This window comes from Ascaphus truei, chromosome 1 (genome assembly GCF_040206685.1).
Source record: "Ascaphus truei isolate aAscTru1 chromosome 1, aAscTru1.hap1, whole genome shotgun sequence".
In the NCBI taxonomy this organism is placed as follows: domain Eukaryota; kingdom Metazoa; phylum Chordata; class Amphibia; order Anura; family Ascaphidae; genus Ascaphus; species Ascaphus truei.
In genome coordinates, this window is record NC_134483.1 from 173,325,726 (window position 1) to 173,348,228 (window position 22,503).

Sequence of the window (22,503 nt, forward strand, 5' to 3'; positions counted from 1 at the left end):
AGACTGGACTAAGCTTGAGGAATCTGTGCAATTTGTAATCCCTAGGGGGTAATTTTATATTGCCTGAAGTGTCCAATTATACCATGATCCGCTGAAAGCCCTCATTCATTTGAATGGGGGATTTCAGCCACTTTGGACAATATAGAATTAGCCCTATAGTGTTTTCTGCCTTTAATATATATATTTTTTTTAAAAGGCCATGCAATTTGTTGAAGAAACTATGCAGTCAGACTCTTACATCCAGTGACCCAGTGTTGGCTTTCTCCCACTCCAGATATACCTGTTTTCTGACGAGACTTGTGAAGTTAAACGTATGCCTAACAGATATGCAATTTTATGCAAGAGGAATGCATGGCTGTAGGGTTACAATTTTCAAACCATTGAAGTAGGGACATGAGATTATTGATGGTATTCAATCAACTTGAATGGGGAGATTTCCGGACATGTTCAGGGCAGTCACTCTAACTTTGTAACCATTGGCTGTTCTTCCTGCACAAAAGAAGTTCATTTATATTTCATTTGGTGTCTTTCTTCTAAATATTTAACACATTTCTGGGCCTTTTATTTAAAGGGACAGTCTTATCTGATTGTGTATTATTTAGTGTTTTTTGTTTTTACTTACCTGAATAAGGAGGTCCCCTGGAGCTGATTCATGGTTCTCCAACTGTTCCCGAGCTATGAAGGGAGTTGTCCACCAGGCAAGAATATTTGCATGGTAGACACAAAATACCTGTGGGGTCCAGGCTCACTCTGGAGGCCAATAGAAATTGGTGGCCACATCGGCCAAGTTTGTAATGTTATTTTCAGATATTACAAAATATATATATATATCCCTGTTTACGGGTAACCAGGGAGGTCCCCAAAGATTGGGAGCCCACAGATCAGCTCCGGAAGCGCTCTAGCTGGGCCAACGTGGCATGGCACAGGAGCTTTAAACCCCAGCTGGAGCGACTACCAGCACCCCTTACGAGGTCTTTATCTCCGGAATCAGGGGGTCCCCAGAGCAGACATTAATGGGGTTCATCTCCGGAGACACCCTGCTTCAATACAGTATAGAAAGATTGATTTAAAGTACAAACTCTGTAAGAGCTGCTCAAGGAGACACACAGATGGACTGCTTCTTTCTGGGACGCCTCTGTGCCGCTATTACAGACTGTCTGTCTGATCCGGGATGATTAACACTCTTTTAATCCTCCCGAGCCGCAAAATGTACTGCTTTCGGGGACCGCGGAGCAACCGCAGACAGGCTGCAGATTTCAGCCTGTTGGACTGTGGTCCGCGGCCAAGTCTTGCTACATCTGTATTAGTAAAGAAATTTTACTTTCGGCATAGTGACTTTTCTATGCCAGATATACAATGCATCACAGGTCCTCCTGGCGCTGATAAACTTTTGTGAAACCTTTTTCATTTATCTGTTTTTCTTCTAGATGATCCTACCACGTGTACTCAATGCTTAAAGGGATATTACATGTAAGTTTCGTTCTTCCTTAAATTATAGTGTTTTATTATTCATTTATTCCGGTTATACTGTATGTTTTTCCCTGATCATAAAATATTAACCTTTACAGTGCCCTTGTGGTGTACCTAGTACATCATGAGCCCTGCCCCTGGCATGCCAGAGATCCGTATGATGTACCAGGTGGGTCATGGGCAATTGATTGATAGAGTGGCCAGCCCAATTGCACATAAGTAGAGCTTCCATTTCTTGAAGTGCTACCAGACCACTGGCACTGCAAAGGTTAAGTAAGGCTAATTTTCAGTGATTACAAGAATTTATAGTTCAAGCATTAAAATCATGTTCAGCCTTTTGTCATCCTGTGATATACATGTGCTACACTCAGGGCCGGTTTGAACTGTGGGCCAACTAGGGCGGCAAAATGTGGGGGGAGGCAGCCACCCAGTTTGCCTAGTGCAGTTTCCTAACTGGGCCGCGGGGGTGTCCTGGAGCAGGGAGGAAGCAGGGCAGCTTCTAGCGGGCTGGATAGTTTCCTCCATCCTGATTGGCTGCATTACCCAGCAGCCAATCTGGATGTGGTGTCAGGAGGAGGAAGAGGAAGCAGCATGAACTGGAGAGAGGTGAGGGTGTGTGTGTGTGACTTTTGTGTGTGTCAAGGGGGGGGGGGGGCAGAGAGTGACATGGAGAGAGGGGAGAGAAAATGAGAGAGAATGAGAGAGAGAGAGATGCGGGGAGAGACATGGGGAGAGAAATAATGATGGAGAAGGGGGGTGAGAGAGTGAGTGAGAGATGGGGGAGAAAGAATGAGGGATGGAGGAGGAAAAATATTGGGGAGGAGAGGGAGAAAGTGGGGAGAGAGAATGAGGTAGAAAGGGGGATTGTGTGTATGTATGTTAGGAAAATTCTATTAGGTATAACATTTAACATTTTCAGTTAGATAGAAAAAAAAATTGTGGAAGTTAATTTGTGGGAGGAAGCGTAAGGCTGAAGGTTCACCTAGGCTAGGGCATCGAATACCCTTGTGCCGGCCCTGGCTACACTATCACCATACTGGCCAACATGTGAAAATACTTTTCATGTCTTTGCAACAACATTGCCATTGAATCCTATGGAAACTCTAATATTATATTCTGAGAGCTATACTGGCATATGTTTTGTTATCCAAGGAACCGTCACTCGCTACATTGCATTAAGTTGGGGGAGGGAGGTTTCAGGAAGAAAGAAGAACAATTCTAAATGAACCAGCAAGTTATGAGGGAGTCTCACTAATAAATATACTGTGTTGATTAGTGTGACTATTGAGTTCCTTTTTAGTATTTACCAAGAAAATGCTATTGGACCATATATAATAAATTAGATTAAATACAATATAGCTATATCCTCTTTGTAGGTTTGAGAACCGCTGCTATGATCTTTGTCCTGACAATACCTACAATAAAGAATCAGTGATGCGCTGCATTGAATGTAGTGCAACTTGCTTTAGCTGTACAGAAGATGGGTGTCAGTGGTGTGAAGAAGGCTTCTATCTCATGAGTAAGTTTTGCACACATATTACAAGTAAAATGACAATTTGATTCTTTCTGTGGTACTATACAGTGTTATACACTGTACTGTAAATACAACTTTGTGTCTCACATCAACATAACTACTAACGAATATCTTGGGTTGGAGGGAGGTTACAGGGCATGGCCAGCTCCAGGAGATCCCCAGCTTAGGTACTTTAACCTTGAAAGTGCCCTTATATCATAGCCTCATGAGGACTGGCTGTATTTTATTATCACTAACGCCCATTATCGTTAAAACTATGCTCTTTACAAGAGAAAACATGGCGCACTTTGTTATTGTCCTTTGATGATACACTACTAGTCTTATTGTGACATTAAGATAGGTTAAAGCCACGTTAAGTTACTTAAAGGGGCTTTGTGAATTTGGGCCTTAGTAAGTAAGGCCATGTATTTCAACCTCCAAAGGACATGTAAAAGTACTGATTTTAAGACTCCTCAGAAGCCTGTAACTGTTTATGCTAAACATAAGTGGGACTTACAGAAATAAGCAAGATTTAACATATCGGTAGGGTACATACTGAGTGAAAATTCTGCAGACAGATGTGTACAATTGAATAGATCAATTTGCGCAAAATGTTAGCTGATCTAGTCATGAAGATATTAGGACATTAAAATGAAGAGTTTTGCTGGAGAATACTAAAGCAGTGATCCAGCACTGTGTGTCAAGCCCATGTCAGTGGCACTAAGATGATACTGTGTATGTCCCCCCCATTGCAGATGGGATATGTGTGAGTGACTGCGCACCTGGGTATTATACTGATGACGTTGATAGAGAGTGTGATAATTGCCACAGAACATGTGAATCATGTGTGGGGCCAGACTACGATGAATGCAGCACCTGTACAGAAAGATATCAGCTGCAAGATGGGAGATGTGTGAAACCTTCAAACAGTAAACCAGAGACACCGGCGACATTTTGGAACGGTATGTCATGAAAAAGTAAAGGTATAAATAAACGTATTGCTCTCAGAATAGAGAATGTACGAACCTGAAAAAGTAAGTACAATACATCTGAGGAGGACGTAAGAATAATACATCTAAGGATATCTATTGAGTGCTGTGTTGTGTCTACGGCTGTTATTTTTTTTTACCCTTTTCTCTGTGTCAGTATAATGATGTCAATATGATGTACTTATCTTGTTCGCAGATAGTTATGTAATAAGATATCCCTGAGACACATTACATTTCAGGATTTTAATATGCTGACTTTCCTATGGGCTTTATAGTTTATGTGCCTTCTGCCACCGTTCAGGTGGTTCATTTCAACTCATTAAAATCATACTGCTACTAAAAGGGCTCTTGAAACGTGTTTGACTTGAATGGGCCGCAGAGCGTCTTCCTGCACCAGAAGGTGCCTCGTGGACTGAAGACGGCTTACTTAATATTGCCCTTTATGTCCCTTTGCTTAGATAGTGAAAATGGCAAATGTGGCAGAAAATGTAAATCCGGCATTGCAAAGCCCCTCTAGCAGCAAATATATTAATGGAGGCATGAGGACTTCTGACAAGATGTGCTGTGATCCCTTCTGAATATGTTTTTAAGTCAAATGTGTAAATGAATGTCTTTCTGAAAACAAATGATGTAAGTGATTGAGTAGTACAGGCATACCCCGCATTAACATACGCAATGGGACCGGAGCATGTATGTAAAGCGAAAATGTACTTAAAGTGAAGCACTACCTTTTTCCTACTTATCGATTCATGAACTGTATGGCAATCGTCATATACGTGCATAACTGATGTAAATAACACATGTGTAACAGGCTCTATAGTCTCCCCACTTGTGCACAGCTTCGGTACAGGTAGGGAGCCGGTATTGCTGTTCAGGACGTGCTGACAGGCGCATGCACGAGCTGCCGTTTTCCTATTGAGCGATATGTACTTACTCCCGAGTGTACTTAAAGTGAGTGTCCTTAAACCGGGGTATGCCTGTAATGAGACAACATTATACAGTATGAGGAAAGATCTATTTGGGGAAGCCTGAGAAGACTAACTCTGGTGCGGGTATCATCTTTTTTCCTGTACTGCTCTCTATATACTTCCAGTGGTGCCAGAGTTTATTCCCTCATTTAGATATGCTTTCCAATTGATAAGATGTCCTATTGACTGCCGCAGCCTCCTATATACGACAGGGGTAATTTCCTAGTGTGGTTTTGACTTGTATTGTACAGTACATTCATTTTGGCTTCACATATGGTGGCCTATTCTATAAGCCTCGATAAGCCACTTATCAAGCTCTTATCGGCCAAAATGCCTACTGCTATTCAGTAAGCTTCGATAAGTGGGTGATAAAGGCACGAATCGACACATTTTTCAGCCCTCATAAAAAAATCGCCAGGTGATAAGCCACTTATCGGCAGGTTCTGAAACTCGTGCAATTCTAGTAGTCGTGATTAGCTTTTCGAGGCAAATCGCTGTTCTAGAATGGCGAGTTTCTCCCAAAATCCTCACTCCAGGAAAAGTTAGCATGAGTCTGGTGAGAAGCTGATGAGAGATGAGAGATGGGACTTAGAAAAAAAATGCATTTTTCCTGCATCGGATTGATGCCGGTGGTCTCAGGAGCTGATACTCATTAATATCAGCACCAGAAACCCGCGGCATGAATCCCATGCAATAAAAATGCATTTACAGGCAGCTTCATTATCTTAGCGGCTGACTGCTCAGGCAGGGGTGCGCAATCTTTCCCTGATGCGCCCCCCTGCCTGTTTCCCTCCCTGCTTGCGCCCCCACTCCCTTAACTTCTCTCGGCTCTCCAGCGTCAAATGACGCCGCGGGATCACATGACGTCACATTGCCATGCAAACATGACGTCACATGACCCGACAGCATCATTTGATGCTGCGTTGCCATGGTGAGGTGTCACTGAAGAGAAGGTAAGTGAAGTTGCAGAGGCCTCAAGTGATCCCCCGGCATGAATTTAAATGCCTCGGGGGAAGAGTGCGCCCCCCAGTTTGCACACTGCTACGCTAAGGCAATGAAGGGGTTAAACCCTCCTGCTACCCACTCACCAAGGGCCAAATACCCCCTTCACCTACCCCCGCTACCCAAAATAAACATTAAAAACACAACAACACTAATACCCACCTCCTCTACACCCATATGATTGATACTAGAGGCTGCGAGTGTCCGGGGGTCCTCAGGTGGTCCCCGTGGGTGTCTGGGGGCCCTCAGGTGGCCCCACAGGTGTCCAGAGGTCCTCAGGTGGTCCCACGCGGTGTCTGGGGGTCCTCAGGCAGTCCCAGTGGGTCTGTGGTACCAATCCTGTGGCCAAAAAAAAAATGTGGAATACATAGAAATAAATACACCCCCTCAACACATACAGTACAGTAATTGGTAAAATAACTATTATCCACATACGGATAATAGCTCATTTGCCCATTATAAAATAAAACATTAGCCAGCAGAGATAAAGTAGATAAAACTTTCTACTTACCCCTGCCATCATGAAGGGCATCTTCATCATCATACTCCAGGTCCACGTCTTCCGTTGCCAGAAAGAATACAAGAAAAAATACAATCTATTGGCCCCTACCCTAACCCCTTAATCACCTTAGCGGTTATTTACCGCTATAGTAATTAAGGTGTTAACCCACCCTACCCGCTTCCCACCAGGGAGGCCTAACCACCCACCCGGGACCACTATACTCACCCTCTACCATTTCATTGGCATAGTGGTACATCAAACCCATATAATATGGGCAGGATAAGCCACTATAGCAGTCAATAGTCACCCTAATAAAAAAGCATGAATGCCAAAAATACACAATAATAAAATATATACACAAGCACCTAAACACCCCAATTCAAGAAATAAATGCACTAGCCAACCAATTCAATACTTTTTTTAAACGATGTGACATCATCTCCAAGGGAGATAGGTCACATCCTTAAAACTCCATGGCTATATCACATGGTATTACAGCCAATGGGATTGAAGACAATCCCATTGGTTGCTGTACCATGTGGTAGGTCACATTAGTTCAAAAGGATGTGACGTCACTTTCAGGGACTTTTTAAAAATGTATTTAATTGGTTGGCTAGTGCTTTTATTTATTGTGTATCTATTTCTATGTATTCCACATTTATTTTTTATCACAGGATTGGTACCACAGGCCAGCGGGGACATGCAGGGATCACCTGAGGACACGCGGACACCCGCAGGGACCACATGGATCACCTGAGGGGCCCCAGACACCCGCAGGGTCCACCTGAGGACCCCCAGACACCCATGGGGACCACCCGAGGGACCCCAAACAACTGCGGGGACCACCTGAGGACCCCCAGACACTGATATCAATCATGTGGGGGTAGAGGAGGTGGTTATTAGTGTTGTGTTTTTAATGTTTATTGTGGGTAGCCGGGGTGGGTGAAGGGGGTATTTGGCCCTTGGTGTGTGGGTAGCGGGAGGGGTTAACCCCTTCATTGCCTTCACGGTTAGCGAAGGTAATGAAGTTGCCTCTAAATGCATTTTTATTGCATGGGATTCATGCCAGGGGTCTCCAGTGCTGATATTAATGGATATCAGTTCCGGAGAAACCCGGCATCAATCCGATGCAGACAAAATGCATTTTTTTTCTAAGTCCTGTCTCGCCGCCTTCTTAGCAGCTTCTCACCAGCCTCACGCCAACTTTTTGGGGAGAAACTCGCCATTCTAGAGGCGCAATTCGCCTCGATAAGCTAATCACGGCTACTAGAATTGCACGAGTTTCAGAATCTACTGATAGGTGACTTATCGCCGGTTAGCCGGCGATTTTTTTTTATGACGCTGAGAATTTGCAGATTCATGCCTTTATCGCCCACTTATCGAGGCTTACTGAATAGCAGTAGGCATTTTAGGCAGATAAGTGTTCGATAAGTGGCATACCGAGACTTATAGAATAGGCCACATGGACTTTTGGATTCGTTTCTGTGGTCCATGCGGGAAAATTCCCATTGTAATTGTACTTTTTGTTTCTGTCTGACTGGTGTTCTCATTTATATATAGTTTTTTCCTCTAAAAGGTCAGTAACAGATTAAGAAACATTTTCTTGTACCCAATCCTCTGTGGGCTCCAGTATGTGACATTTAGATGACATTTACTTAGTCTATTTGATGATAATTCAAGACGCCCATTTTTATATTGTTTTATACTCTTGCAGGTCATCTAACCCTTCTTAGTAATTCAAAATTGCTCTTACCATACAGATCATGTATTATGCAGTGTAATCTTAATATTCTATATTCTGGCTGAGACATGAAAATGTAACCTACTGGGATTCTAGTAAAGATTAAAACAGAAGACCACACTGGAAAGTAATAGTTTAAAACCAAATGCCTAAAAGTATGTCACACACACACACACACACACACACACACACACACACACACACACACACACACACACACACACACACACACACACACACACACACACACACACACACACACACACACACACACACACACACACACACACACGTACTATGGCAAAAAAATAAATACAAGTCAACTCTGAATAGCCTTTGTATTGGTGATGTTTTTTGCCATGCCTGTACTGGTGTAAATATAAAAATTAAGCATAGAATCACATGTGGGTCAACACATGTAGTATACTTTATTAAGTGCCCATGTGGGCTACTGTACATCGGAGAAACGACAAGGATGCTCAAACAACGTTTTATTGAACACAAGAATGTGATTAAGAAGGGTGCAGATCCCACGATACTTGTACAACATTGTGCTCTACACAAGCATCCTAAATCAGCAATGAGGATTATGGGAATGGACATTGTACCACAGATGAGGGGAGCTTTAGACAGAGATACAGCCCTCCTTAGAAGGGAAGCATATTGGATATACTTTTTATGGACGTCTAATGGAGGTGGACTCAATGAACAGCTAAACTTAAAATGTTCCTCGACAGGCGTTGCTCTTGTTGTTGCAGTGGTGGATCTGCGCATTGACACCTCCGTCAGCTTCGGTAGTTGATTAATATACAAATAGGATATTCCCTTCTGGAGTTGGGACGACTTGTAGTGATGATCAGTTCCACCTCTATGACACTTCTGTCCATGTTTGTATTTATGTTTGTTTGTGATTGTAGTAAGTGTTGTCTTTTTGGGTTCTAATTGTTGTACTATGTTCACTTATTTTTTCTAGTTTTAAACACTTGTATACATTATGAAGTTGTATATGTTGTGTACTTACAGTATACTCTTATGGGTTTTTTACCTTTATTTATGGGTGAATTTATAGTGGTTCATGGTGTGCATTATTTTGGTCCTTGAACTGTTTTCTTTATACTGGGGGTTGTTGTTGTATTTCTGATGTGCTGCGTCCCGGCTGCCTAGCAGGATCCTGTTTAGCATCATGTTTCCTTGGCAATTGGGGAGAGGCGAACTTGGGACCACTGATGCGTATGTGCGTCCTGATGCAGTGCCACCCGCATGCGCTGGGCTCACAGTGGTGTGCACCGCGCGATGCGCATGCGCGTACCTCCGTCACTGCCGTGACGTCACGGCGGGACCCGATTTCACAGCAAACATACAGCTGCAGCACATCTCAGTGGGTAAGTGATGGGGTATATATACATTTACTTTTCCCTGTACTTGCCAGCCCTCACCTTGCCAATGACTGCGTGGCAGTCGAAACGTTGGTTTCTTAGCTGTATTAAATTGCTTGTTGCGAAGTCCGTGTGCCTGGATCATCTTTATTCTTGTGTCCGGCTCCCTCCCCTTATCCTTCCACAGCCACCGGGGCTGAAATGACCTCCTGCACCCTGGCTGGATTAGGGGACACTGCAACTGCAGGTGAGGGTATATCCCCCTCAGGTGAAGCAATACTGGCTTCATGACTCTCAAGATCCTCCTCAAGCAACGTTTTAGTGCGACCGTCAGTAGGCAGACCATAACTCTCACACCGGGCTACAATTCTGGGTCGGTCCCATGACCGGTACCGACCTGACCTTCTGTCCATTCTTCACCTTGTGGCACTAAACTAAGTGACAGAGAGAACCTGTGCTTTCTTTGCTTTGTAAAAAGTGTGTCCGTTACAACTTGTTTTGAGAGCTTGAAATCTATGAGTTTCTCTCTATGTTATAAGACCCCACATGATTTTAAAACATAGGGATCAATGATCGCACCCTGCCACCAGTAAATATATTGCCTAGTCACTTGAGAAAGACCTATTTAGGTCGAAACGTTGTGTGTGGCACAAATAATTTTTCATTATAATCAAAACTGTAGAGTGTTGGATCCTTCTTTTCCTGAGTATTGCCCTGGAATTAGTCTGACAGGTACTCCTTGAACCAGCAGCACCGGTAGACTGTATGTATATATATTTTTTTTCATTGTGGTGTGCAGCATACTTCTTTATTTACCAGTAAATATATAGCCTGTCACGGGAGACTAGGTATTTACACCTTTTTTACCAGGATCATTCACTGAGCAAAACAAGTTAGTAAAACAAATTGTCATTTATTTCATTGAAACAGACGTACACACACTGGATTACAAAATACAGAATAAAAACACACTTACTGGGTGTCTGGGCTATAAATCTAGACTTTCCTAGGTGAAATAAGAGGTAAAACAAAGTCTTTAGGTTGACCGGGACATGTCCCCAAATGTCCTGGAACTCAAATCAGCATGAAGTTCCTGACGCCACCGCTGTATCTGTTCCGGAGCTGCCCAAATCCCTTGACCAGGAGATAGTACCAAATGTTCTGGTACTCTTTTCAGCTTGCAATCCCAGCCGTGACCGCTACGTTCTCTTTTCAGAACTTGACCCCGAAAAGTGGAACTTAGAAAATTTCTCGCCTTGACATTTCTGAAGCCGGCTCGCTGGTATTTCTCTCTGAGTATCTTTTGGTGATTTCGAAATTTGCCGCGGCTGTCTTGGCGCTTAGAATCTGAGTGAATCTCTCGAACAGATTGGCTTTCTTATAGTATTTCAGTGTCATTCATGAAATACTCCAGCCAATCCAATCGTGGGAGAAATCGTACCAGCCTATCAGAGCGTTGCCAGTCTATCTAAGCCAGGCAAGCATTGATTCGGATTCTGACAAGGGCATGCACCAACTTGGCACCTCTGCCACTTGTCAGTCAGAAGCCACCCGCTGGGTTAAGCTCCTCATAGTCTGGCTTGGGGCAAATGGTGGTCCGGGACCGCCATTCATCCCAGGACGTGAGTACTTGAGCCCAGCCCCGGGGCCCAAATGGCTTTCACACCTTGGCAAATTCTGAGGCTTTCATGCCTGGGACCCAAGCAGACTTGGTGGCACCAAGCTTGGTAGCCATATGGTCTCTCAGAGCCATGGACCTGGAAGTCCCCAGCTCATAATACCGTACACAAGTACATGTACTATTAAGCACTATGAAACAAAATATTTTTTCCCATATTTTTTCTAAGTCCCAAAGTAGAATGAAAAAAAAGCTTAGGTTCATTCTCAGGGCGGTATCACATTTCCTTCTTGAAATCCGGACTTAGGTTTCATAAAAACCCTTGCAACCTCATACATGGTTGGAGTACCCCCAGATCCCCTGTTCCAGGTTCTGGGTGATCAGGGCATCAACTGGGCATCCACCGTTATACTAGGGGCCCCTTTACCGTTTCAGGGATACCGCACATCCCTATGCCCCATTTACCCCTCTGGTCTGTGCCGAAGCAGGGAATCCTAGTGGTGAGTCGCGCACGCGTTTTCAAGGGGAGATTTTGCCGGAGCAATGTGTCTCAATGTATCCGAGAATTCGACCTGATTCCCGGGTACATTTTGGGGGTATCCAGCAACTCTGGAACCCCGCTACTTAGACACATTCTGACAAAACGTTCTCTGTAAAACTCCCCTTGAAACTCATAGCCTAGCAATCTCTGCTTGCTGGCACCCCTGGAAAGGTAAAACACAGACATGGGTCATGGGTCAGAGGTCACGGCGCTTTTGGAGTAAGCTGGTTCCGTGTTGCGTTCCCGACCACCACCACAGGAAGCGACGTCATCGTGCGAGAGGTCCCGTTCACTCGGCTTTGCAGCTGAGTAGCTGTCTAGCTCTATATCCCCGCATTCATTCTGGGAGTCCCCTTGAATCGGAGGGAGCTTTGAGGCACCGCTCTATACACCAGAGCGTCGACGGAGGACTCGATCTGCACCTGGCTATCGCCCCTGTTTGGTCTCAGACGCTCACTGTATCCGGCCCTGCTGTTAGTAGGGTTTTAACCCCTTGAAGACCCGCTGCAGCAGGCACCTTTGTTTTAATAAATAGTTTATTTTTTCAGCTTCTGTGTTACATGTAGTTTTGCAGTATGTTGTCTGTCCAAATTGTTGTATGTGTTTTATGTAGTTTATGATTAATAGTATACACTATGATAATTTCTCTTTTATTTGTTCACATGTTACGGATCCACTGATTGGAATTTCTACATTCTTTTGGACCCACTGGACTTTCCCCCATTGGACCTATTGGACATTACTTTATTCTGGGGCGCTGGTTTGTAATTGCTTTTTCTCAACTCTGGAACCCCGCTACTTTGACACATTCTGACAAAACGTTCTCCGTAAAACCCACCTTGAAACTCATAGCTTAGCAATCTCTGCTTGCTGGCACACCTGGAAAGGTAAAACCCCGACAATTCTTTATTGTCGCACATTTATATACATTGCATGTACAACAAATGGGTTCAAGAGCTGACACTCCAAAACCCCAAATATGGATCAGAGGTAACCAGCCGGGCATAATACCTTTATTGATGGCCTGGTTGCCCCCTCACCATCACACAACCCATTTTTAAACTTGAAGTGGATTGGGGGAAGCAAAAGTTTGACAACTGATCTAAGTCGTATTATTATTATATGCAATATAAGATCACTGCACCCCAAACACAGAAAAGAGCTTCAGTAATGAGAAAAAGAGCATGTCTGCACAGACACAGATCACAAAACAATATCTTGCAGAGATAGCGACCCCATGAGAGATTCGCAAGCGTTTAACCGCTCATGTACAATAACGTCTATAAAGAACTATGAAAGCTTATGTTCCATTACAATTATCACTGCTTACTATAAAACGACCTCCCGGGATGAACATTTTCCAATGTGTCTCATGGACAGTTACTAGTGGAAAGTAAACATGTTTTAACCCATTGCTTTGCAGCGCACTGCAGTCTCTGCAACAGCGAAATGGTTAACACAAATTAACATAAGCTATGTACTCTTTGTAACAGCACAAGCGCTAGAGTATTTTAGTATAACATGAGCTTCAAAAGTACATTTATTTTATTTATAAAATGTTTTACCAGGAAGTAATACATTGAGAGTTACCTCTCATTTTCAAGTACAGTATATCCTGGGCACAGAATTATAATGACAAATACATGGTTACAAATACATAGTTACAATGAGTGAAAAGGGTTATACAGTACATTATATACAAGACATTGTATGCACAATTAAAGATAATATATATTATCTTATTATAATATATATTTTATATGTATTTGAACAGTATGCAGCCCTCTGGGCCATAGTGGGGTATGGTGGGGAGGCCAGCGGGAAGAGTTTAGGAAAAACAAAAGGGCATCAAACCCAAAAATAAAGTATTTATTTGGAAAATCTTAATAAAGTCTTCAAAAGTAAAATAGCAGTAGCATTGATGACACAGTCAGTCTTCACAAAAATCAAAATGCAACCATATTGTCTAAAGGCCATTTTAGCTCATTTTTGCCCCCAAATCTCCATTGATTTCAATGGGGTTTTTTGTCCAGAAACAACACCAATGGCTGAATCGGACCATATACTGTAGAATATATCGGACAACATATCGTCCGCTATCTGAATCGGACAATATACGCTAGCCCTTAGGCTGAGCTGGAACTAGGTACCTATCATTTGTGGTCCTTTGGCCTCTAGACTGTATCCTACATAATTTGTCACTGGAATTAAAGCGCATAGGAGCAGGGTTCACTCTGTGTATGAACTATACAAGACATTGAGATAGATAGAGAGAATCATTTTTGGCTACTTGTCTTAAACTTTTGACCTTTGGAGATTCCTTACTGGGTCTAAAGCCTTAGACCTTAGTGTTCAATTTCTGCCTTTTTAAAGGAGTTTTCTGCACTCTAGCTCAAACTCTACATCAGAGGTTACAAGCTCCTTGACCATGACAATGTCATTGGATTAATTACAAATTTAGCAAGATAAACTGTTCTCGGCAAATAACTTCTGCTCCCTAGAACACATACACCAAATTATTTATATACTTTATTTAGGCCAATTCACCTATCTACTACTTGCTATGGGACAGCGTCAGATCCAAATTTGGAATATTAACCCTCTAGGAACTACACTAATAGTTTCACACGCCCTGAGCATACAGTAATTAACCATTTACAGCACATCATTTAAATTATATGTGCTTTTCACATAAAACATACATTCACATGTTACAGTGCAATAGTAACCTTATTGACCTGGATATTGTGGCATTTTCCATACTGTGTAGGCTAATACACTTGGCCAGCAGACCCCTCCTAACAGATGACACTTAAGCGCAATACCCTAGGTGACTACAACCAGTAAGTTATAGGCTTGGTTATGTCATGATACATGTCGATAGTAGTGGAAAGACCGATCTGTCTGACAAGATAACTTAATTATGTGGGCTAATACCATTGAGAAATTAATTAAACTTTTCACACAAATATATCATTGAGAATAGCTTCTCAGTTGGAATATAATTTTTTACATGGCTAACCTGCTGCAACTTTTTCTTGTTACCTCACATTTTTAGACTTTTACCTTCAGTGGTCATTGTCACTCAAAAAATAATTTGGGGTATTTCTGCCCCTCTTCAGTATGATCTGTGGGTTGCTCTGTCCCTTTCCACTGCTTCATTTCTGTCTGTATATATTGCTGCCACTTTTCTCTTCTTGCTTTCGGTCTGTCTCTCTTGTTCACTCCCCCTACTGATACAAAATGGCGGCAAGTGAAGAAAGGGGTTTATTTATATATGGAGGAGCACATGCCACAAGATCCACTACAAATGGGAAGCAGAAATAAGATTTTACTTTGATTTCGCTTACAGTACATAGACCTGGTCTCGTGGTCACGAAAAACCTGAAAGGTTAGTGTTCCCAGAACCCAGTTTAAAGGATTTCGACACAACCTCTGTTCGGGGGTGTTCGTATTTCAGAAAACCAAACCGCCTACACTTCATAAATAGTCACCTACAGATGCAGCGGCCGCAATCCGACCATTTCTCGGAGCCGTTTTCGTAAAGTCTGCTGTATTCAACGCAGGATTCACTCGTTATTCTTCCGTGAACACGGCCGTGAACGCCACCTATCACACCAATCGCACCTGTGTTTACCGTTTCTTTGAATTACATGGATTCTGATTTGTTTGGGTGCAGTTCTTCGCGTATCTGCCAGATGGCAAAAATGAATTCCCTTTGCACTATCCAGTGGATAGTACAGTTATGTACTGTAGTCAATTTGCAGGTGTTTAAACACCAGATAAAAACAGAGTCTACCACAGTGATTTATTTTAAAATGACCTTGGCCGCTGAAGACGCTGAAGGCGTTATCAAATTTAGGCGTTTTCATCATTTAAGTATCTAAACACAATGTTGGGTACATTATTCTCAATTGCTATGCCTGCACAATTGCTGAATAGACATAACCTGTACACTGAACATCATGTCAATTCCTTATACTAAACCGAACTGCAGTTATGCATTTTAAATATTTTCTGCAATTAATGCTGGAACAGATAAGAAGGCGACTTTAGCAGAGATATATCATCATATCATTGAGAACTACGATTCTTTTCAAATTTTCACCTAAACATCGTGGGTGGAAGCATTCGATAAGGTAAACTTTAACTAATGAGGATTGCTTTTTTCGCACAGCCCCTCCTCAGGGAGATATTAGGAGGTTATTGGTCTATGCTCCCAGCATTTGCCGGTATGTTTCCTCATGACAACTTCAAAAGGAGAAAAGTTGGGTTTAATCCATTTATGATTCGTATTTCCCGACCCTGCACTGTATCAACACCGTCTTGCCAATACTATTGCAATAACGGGCCGACTGTCACTGAAAACCTGGTAAACCGCAATCCTTGCTACCTGGCCCCACCTGATTACAAGCCTCATTACCAGCCTCAGGAAGATAGGTGAAGATGCGTTGCACTGCCTCAATTTCCAACATCATTACCAGCCTCAGCCTGATTACCAGCTTCAGCAGGCACCTGTCAGCTATAATGCAGACTACATGAGTGTCCTCAGCTTGTACGCACAATACACCTCTGACACTGGCTCATCTCCACCCGGTTTACAAAGTTTATAATGAAGGTACAGTAAATATAATGTACGATACAGTATTACACTATACAGCATTAACTTTAATTCCCAATGACACTACAGTAGTGTATGCCTGCCATATCAATGCTTGTACACATACACACTAGAGCGTAACTTGATGCATGTGCACTACCGGAACTAATAGCATCATTTTTTCCCCAGAAAAGAAACTTTGAAATTGAGCGTCAAAAGATAAGGATGAAGTTTGATGGAACTCTTTTTTTTTGCTTTTTTAAAACAATGCCTTTTTTTACTTTTATACAGTCAATATAAACGCTTCACGGTTTTAAAACTTTGCCACACTATTATTTTTGACAGCACATTATGCACTGTACAGTACTGTAGTATGTGATCGATTCAATTACCCTGTACATGTCATAACCTGTACTAAAATTTCACAACGAGATGTTTCTTGCTTTTATTCCACTTCCTGGTTAACGGAAAATACTATGTGATGCATTTTGTAGAACCCAAAGACAACGGTTTCATGATTTGGCTACTGGTAGAGAAATTTCCTGGTTCCATGCACATGCGCATTATGAATCAGACTTAGAAACTTAAATCTCCAGATTTGGAGATGATCGTCTAGAAAATGTAGCAAACTGGAAACATGAAAAGTCCAACTATTATGTGATTTAAGTAGAAACAGCCATGTTAGTCCAGTTGTGATAGTGCAGAGTAAATGAGTACTTCAGTATTAGGTGATACCTTTTTTATTAGGACTAACAATAGATATTATAAGACAAGCTTTCGAGAGTTCTTTCTTTTCCACAAGACAGCGATACTGATTTACAAAAGATTCCATGAGTTAAAAAGAAGAGGACCTGAGTTAGACATGAGAACTCTCGAAAGTGTGTCTTATAATATCAAAGAAATATTATGTGACATATTTATCAGTCTTGAATAAAAAGAGGCTAGAAATCTTTGTATTACACAAGGACAATGGGAAACTTAACAGATCACAAACGCCCTTTTTTTTTTTTTAACATAGTTTAGACCAAGGTTTGGGGATATGATTGACTGCAGATTTACAATATATACCAAATGTAATCTTGATTACTGTATATGTTTCTCCCAGGTTATAATCTTTAATGATAAAATGAGTTAGAGATCTACATCCCATTGTACCACTGCAGAATATGTGGTTCCTTATGGATAAACAATATGAATAATATTTGAGTTTGCAATATATTTTAAAGTATGCTGCACGTTCAAGAGAACCATTTCACTTGTGTTATGATTTCTCTTACTCTAAATCGTTATTGGGCTATGTGGGATTATGCTGCCACCTAGTGCAAAATCTATGCTTGACAACCAGAGGAATTAAACACCTGACTACACTTAATCATCAGTCATTTATTAAATATACAGAATCATGGACAGCACTTATTTCAAAACAAATGTTAATCGTATTACAATATTAACTTGGGCATGTAAGCAGAAATGTTATTTGCTTTACATTTGCTTTTACAGAAGATGACAATACATTTCCGCCATGTGATACATCATGTAAGACCTGCAATGGATCTGCCACTGCATGCACATCATGTCATCCAGGTAAATTCTTGTGAGGTTTCACCTTCTCATTCTGGAGAAAGCATTTACCAGTAACAAATGGTTGTCCTTTGACTGGACTTTATTTAGGCAATATGCAGAAGAATGTAGAAGTTTTTTAGTCGTCAATTGTCATTGTGGTGCGGTTCCTGAACCTTGCAATTGTTAATGTACAGAACAGTGTGATATGCTCAAACATACCCATACCAGAAGCTACTGAAAGAATTAGGCTATTATTCAATGGTCAATTAGCTTTGTTGCTACTAACATCACTGCTGCCTGCATCTTTAAATATAGGTCACTGCAAATAATGTGTCAATTAGAAAAGAGTTGAAATACCACGAGGCCTATTCTAGTAGCTTCGATGAGTTTGCTGCTATCTCACAAGGTTTGGCAAGTTCCCGCCAAACGGTTTGTCATTTGTGTAATCACGGTATTCAGAAAGAATCTGAAAGCCTCTCAAACCGTGAGGTAGGAAAATGCCAAAACCTTTCGATTTTCTCGTAATCTGAGCTGCACAGGGAGAGCCGCCGGTTCCTGCACAACTCCCACAGGCGATTGCTGTGTTTTTATTAAAAATTGAATACTAGTGTGCGTGAGGAGAGGGGGCTCCGAAGCAGAACCACATTGATTTCAGGTCCGGCTTCCTGAGTTATAGGCTCCAGTATGGGGTGCCGGTATCTCCTATGCCTTCAAATGTTCCGGTTATGTGACACAGGTGATTAAAACATTGCATGGGGATACCGGCAACCCATAACGGGGCCTGTAACTTGGGAAGTAGAGGGTCCCGGACCTGAAATAAATGTGGTTAAGCTCCTGCTCATGCACACTAGTATACAAAGTTCAATAAAAACAGCTTAATTATCTTAGGCAATGAAGGGGCTAAACCTGAATAGCCTGTTTATTGGGGGCAGAGGGGGTGGATGAAGGGAGTAGTTGCCCCAGGATGGGTGTAAGGCCTTCTGGGAAGGTTGCGGGAGGAGTTAGCCCTTCAGTACCATAGAGGTGGGAACCGCTACCCACCCGGTAGGCCTAACCACCCACCCTTGAGACAACTACCCCCTTCACCCAATCCTTCTACCCCCAACAAACATTAAAAACACAACAACGCTAAACCCCACCTCCTGTACCCCCCCTTCCCCCCCCCCCAACACATACAGTACAGTAATGGGCAAAATTACTATTATTCAGATCTGGATAATAGTAATTTTGCCCATTACTGTACTGTAATGAAATGGTGGTGAGGGGGTGTCCATTCATTCCCATTGGGGTTATTTTTGCTCCCTTTGAGGGCATAGGTGATCACACTGGCAATGAATGGGTGTATTGGCTAATATTTTGTTGTAATGTATATAGAGGGTAGCGGGGGTGGGTGAAGGTGGTATTCGGCCCGCGGTGGGTGTTTATGCCTACTGGGCCGGTAGCGGGACAGGTTAACCCCTTCATTACCTTAGTGGTATTAACCGCCAAGGCAATGAAGGGGTAAACTCCTCCCACAACCCCTCCCACCCCCATGAAGCCTAAACACCCACTTCGGGCCAAATACCACCTTTACCCACCCCGCTACCCACAATTAACCGGGCACATGTAGTTAACCCCTTCATTCCCTTAGCGGTTGGCCGCTAAGGTAATGAAGCTGTCTGTAAATTTATTTTTATTGCATCGGATGGAAGTTGGGGGTCTCCGGGGCTGATATTAATGGGTGTCAGATCAGGAGACTATCAGCTTCAATCCGATCCAGGAAAAATGCATTTTTTCTTCTGTCCTACTCTCAGATCCATCTTGCCACCCTAGGGCTGGCGAGATGAATCTTTGATAAACTCGCAATTCCAGAGCTCCGATTACCTCATTGGAGCTACTAGAATACCTGAATTCTGTCGAAATGGCAGTATTTGGATTTTTGCAGCTCCCGCTTGGTAAGTTTGAGCGGGAGCACAAAATCTCTAAAACATGCCTTCCCCGTACGATTTGGCAAACTCATTGAGGCTTTCTGATTAGCTACCTAGCAAAATTTGGCGAGAACTGCTCAAAATCCTCGATGAGTTGCTTATCAAACCTACTAGAATAGGCCCCTACATGTTGAGTGGAAGAATCTAGAAAAAGACCGTATTACTGTCCTATCTCTGTCTGTATACATGAAGAAGAGACCTGTGATGTTTTGAAAGCCCTGTACACAGACAACGGCAAATCACCACTTCTCCTAGACCAATCCAGCTACTAACACTTTATTTTAGTCAGACAGTTGTAGGTTTTAGGGCCAGTTCCCTTGTCTGCCCTACTTTCTGATGCATTTGCTGGTGATATGGAGTTTGTGCAATGTTTTCATATTGGATACTTTCTCTTTTTGTCGCAGGGACTTTTCTCATTGGTCAAAGTTGCAACACCAAATGTCCCTCGGGAATGTTTAGCAATGAAAAGGATAGAAGGTGTGAGAAATGTATGGTGGGTTGTGAGGTCTGCTCAGAAAGCAACGACTGTCTAAAGTGTTCAAGTGACGCAGAAATGCAGCTTTACATGCATGAAGGGAGGTGTTACAAGAAATGCCAAGAGTAAGTTCTCATTTTTGTTATTGTCATATTTATTTCATTTTGTTTATGGATCTGATTAGGTTTTTACAAAGCTACTCCCTTATAGAAACCTATATTGTTTCTACTTTGCTGTTAGACGTGACTGGTGTAAGGGTTAAAAGCATTTAAGAAGCATTTTACAAGAAGACCTTAATTAAACAACAAGTTACTGGGTTGTTACCTTACAATTACCTTTGTTTACAGGGCCAATGCAAGGGTATTTGGTGCTCTAGGTAAACCTTCAGGTTGTGCCCATCCCCCTGCCGCCCCCCCTTACCCCCCCCCCCCCACACACATGTAATTAACTTTCTGATTTTTTTTATATCTAACTGAAAAATGTAAATGTTATACCTAATAGATTCATTCATACACCCCCCCGCTCCCTGTCATTTTTTCCCCTCTCTGTCATTCTCTCTCTGTCATTCTCTCCCCTCATTCTCTTCCCACCGTCTCTGTCATTCTTTCCCCCCATGTCTCTATCATTCTCTCCCCTCTCTCTGTCATTCCCCCCCCACTTTCTATGTAATTCTCCCACCCTCTCATTCTCTTCCCACTCTCTCTGTCATTCTCTTCCCTCTTTCTGTCATTCTCTCCCCTCTCTCTGTCATCCTCTCCCCCTCTCTCTCTGTCATTCTCCCCCCCCCCCCACTCTCTCTCATTCTCTCCCCCTCTCTCTCTCTGTCATTCTCTCTCCCCTGACACACACACAAAACAGAACAAATACACACATGACAGCCACAGAAAACACACACAATGGATGAAGCGGCCCTGTTTGTATAGTAGCTGGAGATAAAATAAAGCAAACAGTTTCTACTTCTCAAATAATCTTCATAAATTATGGGGCAAATGTGCTGCAATTCTGCCACTAAAATGTGTGCCATATGTATTAAAGAAAAAAATCTCACTGATACATCTAGAGCAATGGTTTTTCCCCAGCAGTGCACCACTTTGGCTTGATAAGCTCATCCCTTTGTTATATTGTAACACATTCTTAGAAGCCCATTACTGATCCTCTCCCAAAAAGCCACTCGTGATGACTGGGATTCAGCACCTCAAAGTTCTGTACAGGCAGGAGCAGGTCACATCCACAAACTACTTTTAAACACACAGTATAAAATAGAAAACATTGTACATTTGATTATAAAGTAAATAACTTGAGTGGTGCTAAAGACCCGTAAACAGACACAATAAATGGTATATAAAAAATTATGTTCTCTTATAGCGAACCTTAGGAATATACTGATGAGATGATGGACAAGTACTTAACATATTAACCTAACCACATATCTTCTTATTTAAGTCATGTTTTCTCTCGTAAGAACCATTGCGGTAACTATAAAGGCCGTTTGGGATAATGAGGTGAAAATGAGGCATTAACCTAACTATGCATATCCACAAAAGTCTGTTATTGTTAATGCAAATAGCGGGGAGAGTGAGGAGGGGGAGAGATTTTTGCAGAGTACCCGTAGATTTATATAAATTCAAAAACACTAATTTATACAACATGTGGAGAGATACCTGTGAAATATGCAAATTTAAATAATCTTAATCTATTTAGCATAATCGAATTAGGTTATTTCACAGGTATCTCAGGTGTGCTCACAGATATGTCTCAATGTGTTGCACAACAGCCACTGTTTCTCATATAATTCGCTTTGAGGATACATGTTATCGTCAGGAAACGTAACATCCGTACTGTTTTAATAGAGCATTCTGGATCTAGCCCCTAAAGTGCACATTATAATTTTATGCTTTCACCCTGATAAAATATCTCTCACCGTAATACATTAAGAAACCTCCCACATTGCCCTCTTATATCACTGATAGGAGCTTTTACTGATGCAGCGGCCATTATTCGAACACTTCACGCGTCATGTACATCGGAATCCCGATTTGAAACCGTGGGATGAATTCCAGCCTTCCCGCACTAAGATGCGAGCGCGGCGAGTGCAGAAAAACAAATTTTAGTGTTCTGGATATTAAAAACATGAAATTGACACAGTAGCACAGTACTGTACACATTACAATTCATTCA

General features: G+C 42.2%; 1 protein-coding gene across 1 annotated transcript in view; it reads left to right on the forward strand.

The window, feature by feature from the left end:
* PCSK5 (proprotein convertase subtilisin/kexin type 5) overlaps positions 1 to 22,503 on the forward strand; it is a 470,036-nt gene that overhangs the window by 423,419 nt on the left and 24,114 nt on the right. The window contains exons 25-29 of the mRNA XM_075598528.1: positions 1,428 to 1,470; positions 2,847 to 2,989; positions 3,739 to 3,945; positions 17,821 to 17,904; positions 20,255 to 20,450. Coding sequence (XP_075454643.1) covers positions 1,428 to 1,470; positions 2,847 to 2,989; positions 3,739 to 3,945; positions 17,821 to 17,904; positions 20,255 to 20,450 — 673 coding nt within the window. The remainder of the gene's footprint in view (positions 1 to 1,427; positions 1,471 to 2,846; positions 2,990 to 3,738; positions 3,946 to 17,820; positions 17,905 to 20,254; positions 20,451 to 22,503) is intronic.